Source organism: Cladophialophora psammophila (assembly GCF_000585535.1).
Source record: "Cladophialophora psammophila CBS 110553 chromosome Unknown aczJe-supercont1.1, whole genome shotgun sequence".
NCBI lineage: Eukaryota > Fungi > Ascomycota > Eurotiomycetes > Chaetothyriales > Herpotrichiellaceae > Cladophialophora > Cladophialophora psammophila.
Window position 1 is genome coordinate 1508881 of NW_006912922.1, and position 15788 is coordinate 1524668.

The 15788-nt window shown below is 54.0% G+C and overlaps 6 protein-coding genes across 6 annotated transcripts; 5 read left to right on the forward strand and 1 right to left on the reverse strand.

Moving 5' to 3' along the window:
• Positions 1-365: 365 nt before the first annotated feature.
• On the reverse strand, positions 366-3944 carry A1O5_00533 (uncharacterized protein; the record flags this gene model as incomplete). Its single annotated transcript, XM_007741152.1, has 3 exons — positions 366-2032; positions 2083-3774; positions 3848-3944. 3 exons carry the CDS (start codon positions 3942-3944, stop codon positions 366-368), a joined length of 3456 nt encoding a protein of 1151 aa, XP_007739342.1.
• Positions 3945-5090: 1146 nt separating this feature from the next.
• On the forward strand, positions 5091-5987 carry A1O5_00534 (uncharacterized protein; the record flags this gene model as incomplete). The annotated part of the gene is made up of 1 exon (XM_007741153.1): positions 5091-5987. The coding sequence occupies one exon, from the start codon at positions 5091-5093 to the stop codon at positions 5985-5987; it is 897 nt and encodes a 298-aa protein (XP_007739343.1).
• A 1512-nt stretch (positions 5988-7499) lies between these two features.
• Positions 7500-8526, forward strand: A1O5_00535 (uncharacterized protein; the record flags this gene model as incomplete). The annotated part of the gene is made up of 2 exons (XM_007741154.1): positions 7500-7546; positions 7605-8526. 2 exons carry the CDS (start codon positions 7500-7502, stop codon positions 8524-8526), a joined length of 969 nt encoding a protein of 322 aa, XP_007739344.1.
• A 923-nt stretch (positions 8527-9449) lies between these two features.
• A1O5_00536 (uncharacterized protein) lies at positions 9450-10958 on the forward strand (the record flags this gene model as incomplete). The annotated part of the gene is made up of 1 exon (XM_007741155.1): positions 9450-10958. The coding sequence occupies one exon, from the start codon at positions 9450-9452 to the stop codon at positions 10956-10958; it is 1509 nt and encodes a 502-aa protein (XP_007739345.1).
• Positions 10959-11722: 764 nt separating this feature from the next.
• A1O5_00537 (uncharacterized protein) lies at positions 11723-12530 on the forward strand (the record flags this gene model as incomplete). The annotated part of the gene is made up of 3 exons (XM_007741156.1): positions 11723-11744; positions 11793-11865; positions 11954-12530. 3 exons carry the CDS (start codon positions 11723-11725, stop codon positions 12528-12530), a joined length of 672 nt encoding a protein of 223 aa, XP_007739346.1.
• Positions 12531-14547: 2017 nt separating this feature from the next.
• Positions 14548-15729, forward strand: A1O5_00538 (uncharacterized protein; the record flags this gene model as incomplete). Its single annotated transcript, XM_007741157.1, has 3 exons — positions 14548-14772; positions 14849-14964; positions 15027-15729. The coding sequence occupies 3 exons, from the start codon at positions 14548-14550 to the stop codon at positions 15727-15729; spliced, it is 1044 nt and encodes a 347-aa protein (XP_007739347.1).
• Positions 15730-15788: the final 59 nt, after the last annotated feature.

Here is a 15788-nt window from a genome sequence, read left to right on the forward strand (position 1 = left end):
CATTGCATTGCATAGCGACATGGCATGATATGAAAACGTTTCAAATCTGTGCACGTAGGCAGAAAACATCAAACATGGTGCGTTGCGCTGCGTTGTGTCGTGCTGCGCTGAGCGGCGCGACGCGTGTATATCGATCGTATCCTTAACATTGCATCGTGGATCATCGTGCCATCCATCCCTTTTCGCTTTCCCAGACAGAGACAAGATAAGTAAAGAAAGGTCCCTTCCTTGCATGAGATCCATGACCCACAAATCCGCGAACATTTTGGCCTGGAGGTCTGGCTTCATTCTGGACTCGCCATCCCCTAGACATCTCTCCCCCTTTTCCTTTTCCTCGACATCGGCATTTCCCCGGGTTGGAGTCTCTACAGCTCCTCTGTGAACCTGCTCCCCTCCCTACTCTTCTCTTCGCTCTTCTTCGCACTCGTCGGACTCACGACATCGACCAGTCTCGCCGCCCCGCTGTCAACCTTGGACGCACTCACCAGCCGACCTTCGTCAAAGGTGTCCCTGGCCTCATCGAAGTCCTCGTCATCATCGCCATTCGTCTGCGCGTGCGTCAACGCAGGTGTTGTGGTACCTGTGACGGTCGTATTTCCCGTCGCTTCGGTAGATGTGGTTGAGGGTTCCTGCACCTTCTCGCGCAGGGGTTCCGTTTCGGAGAGGACATGCTCATCTGGGTTGGCATGAGCTTCGCCCGCTTCTTCTGCCTCGGCCGGCTGGGATTGTGGTTCCGATTGAGGTTCTGTTGCTGCGGGATGTGTTATAGTTGTAGCTGGAGCTGGAGCCGACGTCGGGGCTGTCCCTGTAGCAGTGCCAGCTGCGCTCTCTGAAGGTCCAGGCTTCTGCTTCTCTTTGTCTTTGTCCCGTCCAGGGATGACTTTTTTCAAAAACCTTTCCCGGAATCCTTTCCTCCCACGGGGCTCTTCGTCCTCGTCTGTCAGTGTGGCCAGCTGATCGAATCCCGAGTCCCTCTTCGACCCAGCGTGCTCAGTCGAGTACTTGGAAGAAGCCACGTCCGCAGCGATCACGTATGGCTCTTCACTCAGCGATGATGTGTCTGATGGAGGGCTGACGTCTCGTTCCTTTGTACCAGGAGTCACAGTTGGGCCGGGTCCAGTGTTTTCCCCGATCACAGGTCCATCGTGGATCGGTGAGATTCTCCCGTAGGGTTTGACAGAACCGCCATACATGTCGTCTGTCTCGTTGTCGCTCCGGCCTGCGAGGGCAACGTCTCGGATCGAATCTGTGGCGGCTTGATCGTCTTCGTCCTTGACGGGTTCGGTTGTCTGACCACCCGTGTCTATATTCTGTTTTGGATCCGTCTCTATGGCCGCAGTGTGCTCCGGAAGATCATTTTCTGCTTTGCTTCCCGCCCTGAGTCTCCTAAACCATGTCTTCACTCGCGAATCTCGCTTTGAAGGTGAGCTTGGCGAGGTTGGGGATGTCGGAGATGTTGGAAATGTCGGTTCCTGTGGTGGCGTCGTGCTGGAATATGGCGTCGTACCAACATGGTCTTTCGGCTCAGCCTCTTCCTCTGCCGTTTGAGCGACCTCTCTCGGCTCCTCTGACGGTTGTGCCTTGTCCTCGGTGTCTGCTGCAGCCACTGCGTGTGCGGCTTCGTTCGGATCCAATGTCACTTGATCATGCACAGTTTCACCGGCGACCTCGCCGCCTTCGGCCGTCATGGTTCCTGGGACTGCGGAGGCTGCCGTCAGGGCTCTTGCTCCTCCGCCAACCACGTCCGCGGTGACCTCTGCAACGGCAGCTGTCGCAGCACCTGCGGCAGCCCCAGCTGTGACAGCCCCTCTGCCAAGGAAGCTTGGAAGGAATCGAGTTTTGCCAGGTTCAGTCTGTCTCTTTTCTTCCCTCTCGGTCCGCCGACGCTCTCGTTCCGCCGTACTGGCCTCACCCCGGGCTTTCTTCTCGGTAGCCTTTTGTTCTGTACGCAGCCGTCTCTCTTCATGCTTCTGCTCTTGCTGTATTCGTCTCTCCTCTGCTTTTTGAGCCTTTTGTTCGGCCTTTTCGCGGTCTAGGAAGAGTCAGCAACAGATCTATTTCCGAGCACAATTGCAAACTCACCGACAACGGCTTTCTGTTCCGCCTTAATATCTGCTTGGCGTTTCTTCTCGGCCTCTTGTTCAGCCTTGAGCCTCTCTTGTTCCAATCTGAGTTCCTCATCCTTGGCCCTTTGTTGTTCGGCTTTTTCGGTAATCTCGTCCAAGGTCGGTTGCAGTCGAGCCTTCGCAATCGCCTCAATCTCCGAGTGTTCCAGGTACTTGCCACCTCCGATATGAACTTTGCCCACATGAAGCAGCCTTTCATCGCTTTCGCGTTGAGCTCTTTCCCGAGCCTGACGCTCCCACAACTCGCGTTGTTGTGGACTCGTCTTGCCGGTTTCGGAAAATACCTTTTCATCCATTGCGTTCATGCGAGCCGTCACATTTTTATGTGCCACCGCAAGCAATGCATCTCTGTCAGCTTGTCGCTTCTTGCTGTCAACCTCGGCGAGCTTGCCCTGGAATAAAGACATTTGCGCTCGGATCTTGCGTGATTCTTCCAAGTCAGAGTCATCGTCCTCTCTGATGTCAGACGTCCGCCGACCGCGGCGTAATGTAAGCCGTGATCTAGGTGGCGCGGTCTGCTGTCCATAGTACTGCCGATATTCGGCGTGTTCATCGTGTAGCTTGGCGAGTCGCTCCTGCGCCAGTCTGCGGGCGGCCTCTTCCAGGTTCTCGTATCGTGGCACTGCATCGGTGGTTGCTGGCTGATTTGCGGCGTCGGATTGAGCGCGTCGCCGAGCGGTGTATGCAGCATAGTGACTTTGTGAACGGTGAATTCCCCTTGCCTCGTCGATCTGAACTTGTTGAATGGCAAACATCTTTCGAGCCATGGCCACGGCTGAGGCGCGTAGCATTTCTTGCCTTCTCCTTTCTTCCACTTCTATCGCAACCGGCGGATTGGACGTGTACATCTGCCTGGAGACGTTGCTCTTGGCAATGTGTTGGACCCTGGCGGCATCCACGCCCGACAATTCGCTCGTTGAGGGTGGGGTCGGTGAAGACGGAGGCCTCACATTTTGAGATGATGTAGCAGCCTTGATGGCCCAGGCAGAGGGAACTGGTGTCGGCGCTGGCCGTGTGGGAGCGGACTCTGCTCGCCGTCTTCCACCGGACAAGGATGCTGTCGCAGCCAAGAGTGCCTTCTGTCGTCCATCACTTGAAACGTGTCTCTCAGTAATGGGTGGGGGTGATTTTGGGTTCTGCAAAGCTGAGGATGCGGCAGAATGTCCTTGCTCTGTTTCTGGAGCCGTCCAAATGTCTACCGGTGCAGCATCCCGATGTGCAGCCAATGCCGCCTGGGAGCCCGCCCGGCTCAGCTCCGGCTTCCACAAAGGTTCCATCTCATAGTCTTTTGCTCTGTAGGCAGCCGTGTTCGCCTGGGGGATGACGCCGGGAGTCCAGAGTTCTATGGACCTCTTTTTGGATTCTGCGAGGCTTGCTGCGGCTCCAGCGGAAGCGAGTTTGACGCCGCCGGCAGAAGGATACGAAGGGAGGTCTTGAGCTCGGGCGTATTTCAGAGAGAGCGCTGCACCTGGGGCGGCAGTTAGTATTGTGAATTGGATGCGAGGGGTTGCTTGGAGATTCTGGAGGGCACACAAGGGCGGGGTTGACACACTGGCAGCAGATAGCCGGCCTTCCTCGTCGAGGATTGACGAGGTGCTGTGCTTGGTGGTGGGCGTGTCTCGAACGACAGATAATGCCGCAGAGGCAGCTGCACCATGTCAGCTTGCCATGAAGCTCATGCGGTGCAATGGCGAGGCGAGCAAAGAAGAAGATTGACTGACCTTGGTCCTCGAGCTTGTGCGAGGGGGCGAAGCTGCTGTGATGGGGATGGGGGTTGGGATGGGCCTGGGCATGCGCATGCGCAACGCTGGCCGACATGCTCGGCCCTTGCTGCCAACTGGTGCTTCTCGGGTAATCGATAGGTGGTGCTCGGTGGTGCTCGGTGGTGGAAGCTGGCGGGCAGTTGCGGTTGGGTTGCGCAAGCAACAACGCAGTCAAGAATCTACCATGGCATGGAAATTGAGGGTTCTCTGCGACAAGAACAGGAGGCAGAGTGAGGGATAATGCAGCAGAAGGAGCTCTGCTTGCATCCAAGAGGAAGAAAGCGAAAGAATAGCTGCAGAAGGCCAGTGGCGTGCCGCTCGCTCATCAAGGTCGAGGTCCCCAAGGTTGCTTGGGAGGTCCAAGGTCCAAGGTCCAAGGTCCAAGGTCCAGGCGAGCAGGGCCAACAGAGTCCATACGGCAGAAGACACCCGTCTCGCCCGTCACCACCATCCATCCACCATCCACCATCCACCATCCACCGTCCACCGTCCACCACCGTCATGACCAAGAGCTGCACCCTGTGTATGTCATCCAGATCATCCCATTTTCTTGTTCTATTCCCTATTCCCTATTCCCACCTACGTCATGCCAATAGGATTAACGGGAGCAAACCAGACCCCAAGACCCTGAGGTATGCCTGGAGCAGCGGTTATCTCACCTACGGTTCGACTTCTTCGACTACAGACTCATTGTTTTTCCACCATACATTCCTCTTGTATCTGGTTTGGGGAACGGCAAGAGGAGAACGAATCGAGGGGCACAAGGCACACGATGCCGATAGCCACGGCCATACCCCATTCTGGATCGGACCCTTCGCTTATCCGCCTCTCGATCATCAACGAGAGGAAGAGGAGAAGCACCAGAAAGAGGAGGAGAGGGCACCCACCCACCCCAAGAGACAGCATGCCTGGTTCGAGAGCTTGTGGCGCCCATGTGGTGCCTACTTAGCGAGGTAGCTCCAGGGGAGCGAGGCAGGGACCAAGGAATCTCACCGTCGAGCTCCCCTGCTCCTTCCTGTGCCCCACAATGACATGCAGTGCACAGCAAAAGGCAAGCAGCTGGCTGGCGGGCAGTGGTCAACTTCAACACCTTGTTTTGGCCAACACAACAGAGGTACCACTCCCGTCCTTGGTACTCCATACCGTCTTAACAGGTCCCCACTTCTCCAACCGTGCACGACAGACTCATTTAGTAAGAGACATGGATTCTCCAGGTACTCATCAGTTTGACAATCTGCTCAATTTTCGCGATGTTGGAGCCCATATCAACAGCATCCTCGGAGCCCAGGTCCTCCGACCCGGTCTCCTTTTTAGGAGTGCGCGGCCAGATGACACCAGTGCATCCGATCGCAACAAACTGGTCAAGACGTACAAGATCCAAACCATCATTGACCTTCGCTCCAAAACAGAACACATTAACGCGGCAAAGAAGCGGTCTGAAGCCGCTGTAGCGGCACAATCAGCGGCGATACCCTTGTCCAACGACATCGTCGCTGAACCGGTTCAAATCCCTGGCGTTCGTTATGCGCACATCAATCTCAATGGCAAAGGCTTCGAACGACATCTTATCTGGCAGCTGAAGTACACCAGCCTCGCCAAGTTGGTGTTCTTGATGGCATTGGGTTATCGAACAGAAGGAATATCAGTGCTTGGAAAAGAGCTGATGCTGCCACGCGGGCTCGTCGGCCTTGGGATTGACACGCTCGACCACAGCCGTCCCGAGATCAAAGAAGTTTTTGACATCCTCGCAGATGAGACGGCATGGCCTGTCATGGTCAACTGTACCCAAGGCAAAGACAGAACCGGCATGATAGTATTGTTGGTACTGCTGTTGTGCAACATTGACTTGGACGCCGCCAGCCAAGACTATGTCAGGTCGGAATTCGAACTCGAACCGGAGAAAGCGGAAAGGATGAAAGAGATCGAAAGCATTGGCCTGGATGAGTCGTTTGCCAAATGCCCGCCAGATTTCTGCGAGAAAGTCGCCCAGCACCTCGACACTACTTATGGCGGTCTTTCTACCTACCTGCTTCAAATCGGCGTTGATCCCGAACAAGCCGAGCGTGTCCGAAACGTCCTCAAGGTCAACCTATCGTAAAGAGAACGTCTTGAATCCTGCGAGGTCGGAGAGCTTCTGAGAGATACCTGTCTGAGTCTAATCGCTTGGAGCGGGTGCCGCACGATATACACATACTGTCAGCGCCGTGCAACGGAGCCAACGACTCCGGTGGCCGCTGTCCCACCCAATGATTTAACAGTAATGGTTTGAGTCCTTTGCGGAGTGTCAGCATTCAGAGCTCCCATCTGGCATCACGACAGCTCCCTGGGAAAATGTCGGAGCACAGCAACGAGTGGACCAGTCTAAAAAGCCCTTTACTAGATTCTCGGATCTGGACACCTTGTTATCCTGGCAGTCAAGCAATTCAGAGGTTCTCTGATATACCCCAGACTCTGACTTGCCCCATCGAGGTATGTAATGGGGCCGTGCTGCATGATAAGGGCTTGGTCAGCACATTATCTCCAGGGAAGATATGGTGCTGACATATTGCCCACACCTAGACGGGGATAACAAGAGACGTGCTAGCAGCTGCACAGTCATTCGGGCGAGGGGACCTTGGAGTAGAGGCGGTCAATGAGCGGGACGGGCTAGCTATGTACTTGTAGTCATTTCCTGTGTTGAGACGGTAGCATTACTTATCAATATTAAGCTTTCGGAGACAGAGGCATCAACTCAGGAAAGCAGCGGTTGGATCATGGACTGTACGAGGTTGCGAGACAATGGGAGTGCGCCTTTTTTGCAGCAAACACCTCGTACTCGGTTCTCTTGTCGCGTCCCCAAGAATGGAATGATCAGGGGAAAGTGAGAGATGAAAGACGAAAGAGAGACGAAAGAGAGACGAAAGAGAGATGCGACTGAGAGTTTGCCATGTCGTCATGGTCGGGACACCACGGAAGATGCCAAGACACGGTTGTGATTGAGTCATCCGGGACTCTGTCTCCACCTTCTCACGGCATTAATAACTCTCCGAGGCATCTATGACGTCGTGCTATCGACTGGTCGCGGTCTGACTTTTTCACTTGTGATTTTTTCACCAGAACGGAAGTTCGTCGCCGCTATATCCGCCCATGTCGCCGTGGACTTGTTACAAGTACTTGGCCTCCTTGGTAGGTGCCTTGCACAGAATGTCCCTCAATGCCCAACAAGGCATGGCACACGAGACGTTTCCGGATCTCATTCCCTTCCGACCCTGCGAAGGGCCAATGAGATGGGCCTGAACGGCGACGCGACTGGGAACATCGCTCCGCCATTGCCTCAGGCTTTCCTGGTCGATCTCTGGTCGATCTCTGGTGACACCACATTCCAAGTACTTAATCACCAACATTAGCCTCTCGGGCCTCTTCCGCATTCAGAATTGAGAGAATTCATCCATACATATTACCGTTTCATTCATATTGACCTGCTTTCTGCCTTCTCCTTTTTGTCACCAGACGAAGCTGTTCTGTGACTTCCCCTCATCTTGCGCCTTCGCCTAGCCTGGCTCCCATCTCCACCTCCACCGTCGTCCTTTGAATCTCTTCTCTGCCAACACGTCTCTCAACAACCGGCAATATGTGGTGGCTCAGTGCTTGGTGGTTCCCTGTCGTCTCGGCGGGCATGTACGTCTTCTTGTCTGTTCGATACACTCCAATCTTGTCGCTAACTGTCCTCACACAGGTGGCTCGGGATGCTGCTGGCCATGTTCTGCACCTGGGAAGCCGAAGGACATCCTCACCTACCGTCCATGGACCCCAATCAGCATATTGCCTACATATCTGACATAGGAGCCTTTGGATTGAAACCGCTCTTCATCACCGGCTGTGTCATCACCACCGTGTTCCTCGACTTGGCGTTTATGTCGGAGCGGTGGCTTCGCCACTATGGTCGGCTGGCACCCAACACCTCCCGCGTCCAATCCGCCCTGTCGAGTTGCGCCATCTTCTTCGCCATTGCAGGCACCCTCGGTCTGATCCTCCTGTCAATCTTCGACACCTACCATCACGACAGAGTCCATGACGGATGCTTGCTCCTCTTCATTGCTGGATATATCATCTCGGCCATCTTCCTGTGCGCCGAATATCAGCGACTCGGCATCCACTACCGTCAGCACCGCGTCCTGCGCATTTCCTTTTGGATCAAGCTTGCCTTTATCATTCTCGAAGTCATCCTTGCCATCGTCTACGCCTCGACTGCGTGGAACGATCGTCAAAATGTGGCCGCTGTGTTTGAATGGATCATCGCCCTCATCTTCACCTTCTACGTTCTCTCGTTCCTGCTCGATCTCTGGCCTTCGGTTCGGTCGAAGCGCCACGTTCCTCAAGGTTGGAGAGAACGGGAAGCACAGCTCGAGAAAGAAGCTGGCAGGCACGGAGGTCTCCCTCCTCTTGACCAAGGCCCGGCGCCAATCACCTCAGATCAAAATGCAGCCACGTATCAGAACGATGATACGCCTTATAACCCTACCACCCAAGGGTATCGTGGAACCACGATGACCGGTGGTCAAGGTTCCCACATCCAGTCCGCTCTCTCCAAATATCCCCTAGAACACAAGGATCGTGGACGACAGAAAAGATGGGGTATTGGACGGTTCAGATTCTGACCATTCTTTGCTCTCTTTTCACCTGTTCTTCGTGTACATTATTTCAGGAGTGTTGGGAAACGATACATGAGCACCACGAAAAGTAATGGCCGATAATAGACTTGAGGAGTGGGGGATCCCAAGCCCTTATATGACGCATGACTGAGCATTTGTTCGGCGTTGGCGGAAACTTTGCGCATCCGGGATCAGACGAGGCTGGTGTTGGCCCGCGACTCACGGCTTGTATATGAGCAATGACAAAATTCTAGAGATGGATTTAGATACGTAATTTTTATATTTGCTGTACAATATGACTTGCTAGCTGTCAAGACGAAGAGCTGCCGGGACTTCCACGAACACTACTCCATAGTTTTCTCACTCCTCTAGCCAGCGCAGTGAGGCGCTCGCATTCCCACCATTAATTCTCATCACTGTGCTCCTCAAATGGAAAGAGTCCTTGTGTTGCTCATCTTTTTGGGAAGCACGAAGGCACCTGTATTCTATCACTCGACTACCCAGGCCAACTCACCCAACAACTCCTCGAAGGATGTGGACGTTACTAACTCTGGAGCAGGCTGCAACATGCGCCCTGCAACACCGGACGCCGTGGATTGGTTTGGATCTCCAGGAACCCATATACTTCTATTTTCAAAGCCTGTGTCTGTCCCAGCCTTCCTGCCTGCCGACGCAATTGTTGCAAAGAAATCCTCTCCGTCCCATTTCGGGCAATCCCCGCGGCCATTGTGTTATTTAGTATTGCCCATGCAGGCTCGGATTTCAGATCCAATCAGACGCCGTGGTGCCGAGTTCTAAAGAAAGACACATCCACATGGATGCTTGTCTGTCGGTGGTATATATAAGAAGAACCATTTTCGTTGTGCCCGAACGGGGAGTTTGGTCGTCCTTTTGCTGTAGCAGCCCCGTCGGGTTTCATAAGCTTAAGAATGCCTAGTATCCAGTACCAGATTCGGCCGTTTCGAGCCCCTTTACTTCCTGACGATGGGAGTATCGGCTCGACCGCTCCGTCACAGCTGTCGTACCAATCCGACGCCCTGCCAGACAGAGCCCCTTTCTTGCTCCGTACCGACAGTCTCGGCTCGACAGTCACCTCCTCAAAGACATCCTCACAGACCGAACCCCCCCTTGTCCGAGCCCCTTTCCACCTGCTGCGTACGAACAGTCGCCGATCAGATGCTCCGGAAAAGACATCCTACCACTCCCTGCAGGCAGAGCTAGGCGACCGGAAGGACCAGGATTTCTGGCAGCACACTCGGAAGCCGTTCTTCATCAAAATTGCTGCCGTCTTTGTCCTGCTTCAGCTGCTGTTCCTGGGAAACGTGTCCTACCTCTATGGTTCTCTGTGGGGCTCAAATGGTCGCGTCTCATCGCTGAATGTCTTGTGGTTGGATCTCGACGGCGGAGTGATAGGCGAATCTGTGAACAGTGCTTATGAGAACCTTCGAGGCTCCAACTTCCCATCACTCGACAAGCCGTCTGGGAGCGAACTGCAGTCTGTCGCCGAGGCGCTAGACGCCGTGAGAGCTGGATCGTACTGGGCGGCATTTGTGGTCAACCCAAATGCATCGGCGAGACTTGCTCGCGCCCTTGCCAGTGGCGAGGTGGCGCGGACCTACCAGGCTTCTGACGCGTTGACATACGTATGGAATGAAGTCAGATATCCCCCATTCTCCGACGAGGCGTTGATGTCCAGTTTCGAGCTGTTGGCACAGGCCGCCGAACAGGAGTATCATCTCAGACAGGGCCAACCCGCGCTACAGAACCTGAATCGAAACAGCAGTGCGGCCGTCCAAGTTCTATTCCATCCGATCGGCATCTCCGGCGTGAATATCATGGAAACCACAAATCCAACTCGGCTTCTGTACAATACAGCGACCATGGTGATGCCAGTGCTGGAACAGTTCTTTTTCGTGTTGATCCTGAATGGACTCTCTGACGAGTTGGGCATATACAAAAAGGTGCCTGCGACGACTACGGGAATCATCCGAGTGGCATTTGCCTTCTGCTACACCCTCCTGTCCGCACTCGGCATGACCGGATACATCTGGGCATTCCGAGAGACATGGGCGGTGGACGGGAAGCAGTTGGGCCTGACGTGGATGACCTTTTGGCTGCTTCACACGGTGCACTTTGTCGTTGTGGACACGGCGGCCGCGTTCTGGCCTGTGCCTGTCATGCCGTTCTTCATTCTGACCTGGATCGTCCTCAACTTAGCAAGCTCCGTCAGCCCGCTCCAACTCAATCCGGCGTTTTATCACTGGGGGTACGCACTCCCGGATAACGAGGCGTATTCTCTCCTGACGGATATTTGGTCCAAGGGGGCGGTGCCCGTGCTCCATCGCGCTCTTCCGATCTTGTTTGCCTGGCTGCTGGTTGGCTCAAGCACAGCCATCATTGGTCACTTTCGTCGCTGTCGACTTGCTCGTGATACATGATCGAAGCGCGCAGGAAGACAATGCTTTCGCCAGGTGATGGGCTAGTAATGACAGCGATAACAACGATGAGATGAACCTGGGCTATACTTCTTGAATAAAGAAAAGAGCATAACAATATTGGCATCGTCATTCTCATTCGTGTTATCTCAACACTGGAAACTATGACCGTTCAAACGAGATCATCTCGGCACTCTTCGCACCACCGGTGGAGTTGGCGCTGCTTCTTCACGTCGGTGGCCGGGTTGATGTTTGCACATGCTTCATGCGCGTGGGAACTCGTAACTCTTTCGCCGAGAACATCGCAGCAGTCCGAGAATGTTGACGTGTAGATAGAGTGTGGACACTATTAGCTATGTAGTGAAGCGCAATTAGATTTGGATGCTGGACTTGATTCCTCGCTGTCAGACACTGCCACCAAGCCCACGCTGAACCCACCAAGCCACCAAGGCCCACTAGGCCCACTTACATCCTCACCGAGTGGTCCTCTCGTACCCAGTATGCGGGGCGCCACAGTGGCTTCACGCTCAGCTTGTCGACGTCATGGCTTCAGCAGGCTGCGACCAAGCGCAGGCAATCCAACCACATGCCTTCCTCTGCCACCCTTCGATTGAACTGATGAGCGCCATTATTATTATTATTGCATGAACCGCTCATGTCTTGATCTGTAATCGCCACCTGACTTCTGGTTCTTTTTGCTGCCTAGGAGCTCCGACACTAGATTCAATCGACGCAGCCTCAACGCTGGGATCGCAAGTGGTTCGAACATGTCTGAGCTGCCTGATTACTGTAAACGCCATCCGCCCAGCCAAAGAGAGTGAGACTGACCGAAAGGAGATGCCGTCCTCGAAGTTGCCCCTGACAGCGATCAGGAGGCGATCAAGAGAGCTTACAAGAAGGCGGCGCTGAAGTAAGTTCCTCACTGGGAATTTGGATCATCTGCAGCCCTTTGTCATCGGACCCCGACATTCTCTGCCTAGGCTAACGGGGATTGGAAGATGGCACCCAGACCGCGTCGCTGCCGACTCGGAAGAGCGCCCCAAGCGGACGAAAATGTTCCAAAAGATCAATGACGCCTACTACACCTTGTCCGAGCCTACGAGGCGGAGAGAATACGATGAAGCAAGGCGCTTTCACGGGACCACGAGCTTTGAAGAGTCTGCCGACGAGGAAGTACCGAGACCCTCACCCCAGGCTGGAGCCCAGTCTTGGTTCAACATGTTCGGCTTTGGCCGCCGCCATGCAGGAGACACGCAAGAAGACAGGTTCGCAAACGACCAGTTCAAGAGCGCCTTCGAGGAGATGATGCAGGAGGACAACCTGGCAGATGACACCCATGCACCCACCAAGCGATTCTGGACTATCGCCGGAGGCATTTCGGGGGGCGTTCTCGGTTTCATCGTGGGCAACTCGGTGGGAATGGTGACGGGCGCTGCTGCCGGCAGCCGGATGGGCGCGATACGGGACAAACAAGGTAAATCTGTCTACGAGGTATTCCAGTCGCTGGACCAGGGTCAGAAGGCCCGCATTCTGAGTGAGCTTGCCGCGAAATTGTTCAGCGGGGCAATCAGTTAAGAAATGAATGGGTGGCAAGGCGGTTGTTTGGGTACAAGGGAGGTTCCAGGTCGGTAAAACGCATGGTGTTCGTGGCATACACTCTCAGCAATGACGCAGTTTTATATTTCTATCTCACATCGACTTTGAGGCCGCTAATGCAGACTGCTCGATTGCCCTTTCTCGGCGTTGGGTAACCTCGAGACTCATCCGCCATGGTGTAAGCGGCCGAAGCCGACCACATAAAGGTGCGCAACATGACGGGTCACCATTCTATCAAGTCAACAATACGGCTCAATCGTCCGAGAGAACGCTGGTGTCCGTCAATGAAAACGCACTAGGAAATGCAGCTTGAATGGTAGACTCGACACCGTCCTCGAAGTCATCTACAGAAAGGAGCTCCTTGGTCGAGAGGCTAGCAGTAGAATGGAAACAGAGTCCTCTCGATTTTCATCGTGGCCCTTCGCTTTTCCGTATAGCGTATTCTTCAAATATTATACTCTGGTCTCAAGGTACGGCGGTCGACTCGGCAAGAAAAGCGAGAAGTAGCCTCGTTCTGCTCAAGCGCAACGCTGCCGAAGTCGCACAGAGTGATCGTGGCCACAGACCAGGTGTGAAGGTGGAAGGGGTTGAACCGTGGTGCGCTGTCGGTTACTTCGGCATCTTCGATGAGAAGAATGTTGGACAATTTGTCGTCACAGACGGCGAAGCAAGAAGACCCATCGCAGAGTAGAAAGGCAAAGTCGTAATAGAAAAAGCATCTCTGATCAAGGAGCAAGAGGCCATCATTGCCCCCCCCCCAAAAAAGAGCCCGCGATCAATGAGCAACAGGCGGCCACTCTAACCCGTCTGGGAGAAATGGGGGAGATCCTGCGACAGAAGGAGGAGGAGATGGAGGATAGAGAATAACACTCGGGGCCTTTTGAAATATTGGGGCTGGTAACTTCCTTGTTGGTAAATGCCTACATATATGTAGGTCCTCTAGTCTTGTATTGCACTCCTGAAGCCATCGGACAGCGGTGACGAGCTATTGGACTCTGATGAGAAACCTTTTAAGCTGGTTCCCGCGATTGTCGTTGACGAGTGGAAGCCTGGCTGAAAGTGGCGCGCCACGGTAACAAGAGGCTGGGATGCGACTTGTAATTGGAATTGAATGGGCCTATCGAGCTGGGAGGATGGGATGGTGCAATATGGGACTTTAGGGGCCAGAATGGCTCCATTGTACCGAGTAAATAAGGCTGTGCGTGAAGCATAAGGCTTTAGAAGATGAAGGCGGCGAGGGTGTTTAGGAAGAGTACCCAATAAAGACGGGCTTATGGGGAGGCCTCACCAGCCAAGGCGCCACGCGGGTCCTCCGCCAACACCTACTTCGTAGCTCGCACCCCCGGGCGCCTCACGCCCTGAGGCAGTCGTAGGGATCGGGCTGGCTCCATAGATGGGCTTTGTGAAATATTTCTGCCTGGTGGCCAAGTCTGCTTCCTATGTAACACGGCCACTTTCTGTTACAAAGAAAGCATATAAGTCTATTTGCTGACAAGTCCTCCGTACCCCAATTTTCTTTACATGTTCACTAAAAAGGTCACCGAGGGTTACATATGGCGCAGCTCGCCTTTGTCAACCTGTCTCACCCTAGAGATGTACAAAAGCGCAATGTGCAAACGAATATTCGGCGTCATGTCATGAAAGACATTGGGCGATCGCGCAGGAAGCGACCGCGTGCCACAGTCATTCCCCTGCAAGTCCGGACGCGACCACCTGGTAGAAAACTGAACGGAGAACGGAGATCGATGGTAGAAGTCACTCATGCATCAGGGAAAGATGTCGAGGTCCATCATCTCCAACCCTGCTGGTCCCCGAATCCTTGCGGCATCTTGGGAGTGGACCTAGATGCGAGGACGCTTCAGATTTTGCATTTCGGTATGCTTGTACCTACTCCCGTACTATTGAACCCTCGGGTGCTGACAACTATTTGTCCGTGTGTCTAGTGAGATCAGTGGCAGATTACAAGCACCGGGCCTACCTTACCATCTGGATGCGAATGGGCCTCTCGGACCCGACGGCGCTGAAGCTCTCTATGGCGAGCTCATCGCTCTTCTGGGATCAGGCACACGGGAAACCCGACAGCGTCGAGTACAACGATAACCCGGAATCTACAAGGTACTACTTCGAAGGACTTGGGCAGCTGTCGAAGCGTCTGCGCGACCCGCGTGAGTCTGTCAGCGCTGGTGTTATTGCTTCAATTCTCGGGTGTGTCTGCCATGATGTATGTATGTCCATTCCTAACTCTGCGCCCTTTTGATCTCATGCATCCCCCCTACTGCTGCTGATGGTACTGCTAGGTGACTGTCGCAAATTGGGATCGCTGGGCCGTCCACCTTAACGGTTTACATCGTATATCAAAGCTTCGCGGCGGATTCGAAGGCCTGGAAAATAACATTGCTTTAATAGCTTTTTGGTACGATCCTTGTCGCCGATGGGAATGTGTTTGTTCTATTCTAACTGTGTTACATATCATAGGTTAGATATCGCCGGCAGGACCGTCCTCGATTCACCGCCATGGTTTCCAATTCCGCGAGAAATATGCACGCCTGAGGTTGAAGAGGTACCTCCTGCGATGGATCGACTTCTCGTTGGCTTGGATTCGGTATATCCCCAGTTATCGCCGGTTCTCTGTGCCTTGCGGATGATGTCCTCGGTTGCTCAAATGGTCAATCGCGACAGTGATTCAATGCCGTTTTGGAAAAACGAAGTCTTGGGAATCCACCTGATAGGTCCTGTCACTCACCGTCTACTCTCTATCCCGAGATTATCCGACGATCCTACGAAGGAGTCAGATCCCTCGGTCGTAGGAGAGATGGTTCGCCTATCATGCCTTATAGTCCTCTCTGGCGTAAAGAAGGGCTTCTGCCTGAATTCCTCCGACATGGTACCGCTTCAAGCAAAGTTTGCTGAAATGGCAGCTCGGAGTTTGGGCGAGATAGACTCGAGGCTACAAGACCTCAGGCTCTGGGCGCTTGTCACTTCGGCTCTTCTACGCCCCAGCGATGCGAGATTGTCTTTGATATCCCATATTCAAGTGCATATCGTGAGCCAAGGTCTTGTCGATGCCCGCGCCGCAGTCGACATTGCAAGGGCCTTGGTCTGGATTGAGGCCTTAGAAGCACACGAGGAAACAGGGTTAGTAGCGCAGGTCAACGGCGATGACGTCTGTTGCTTTTAGCCCACCCAAGTTCGTTGGTTAAGTTTATGGTGGCACTGGGAAACGTATAGGGGGTCGAC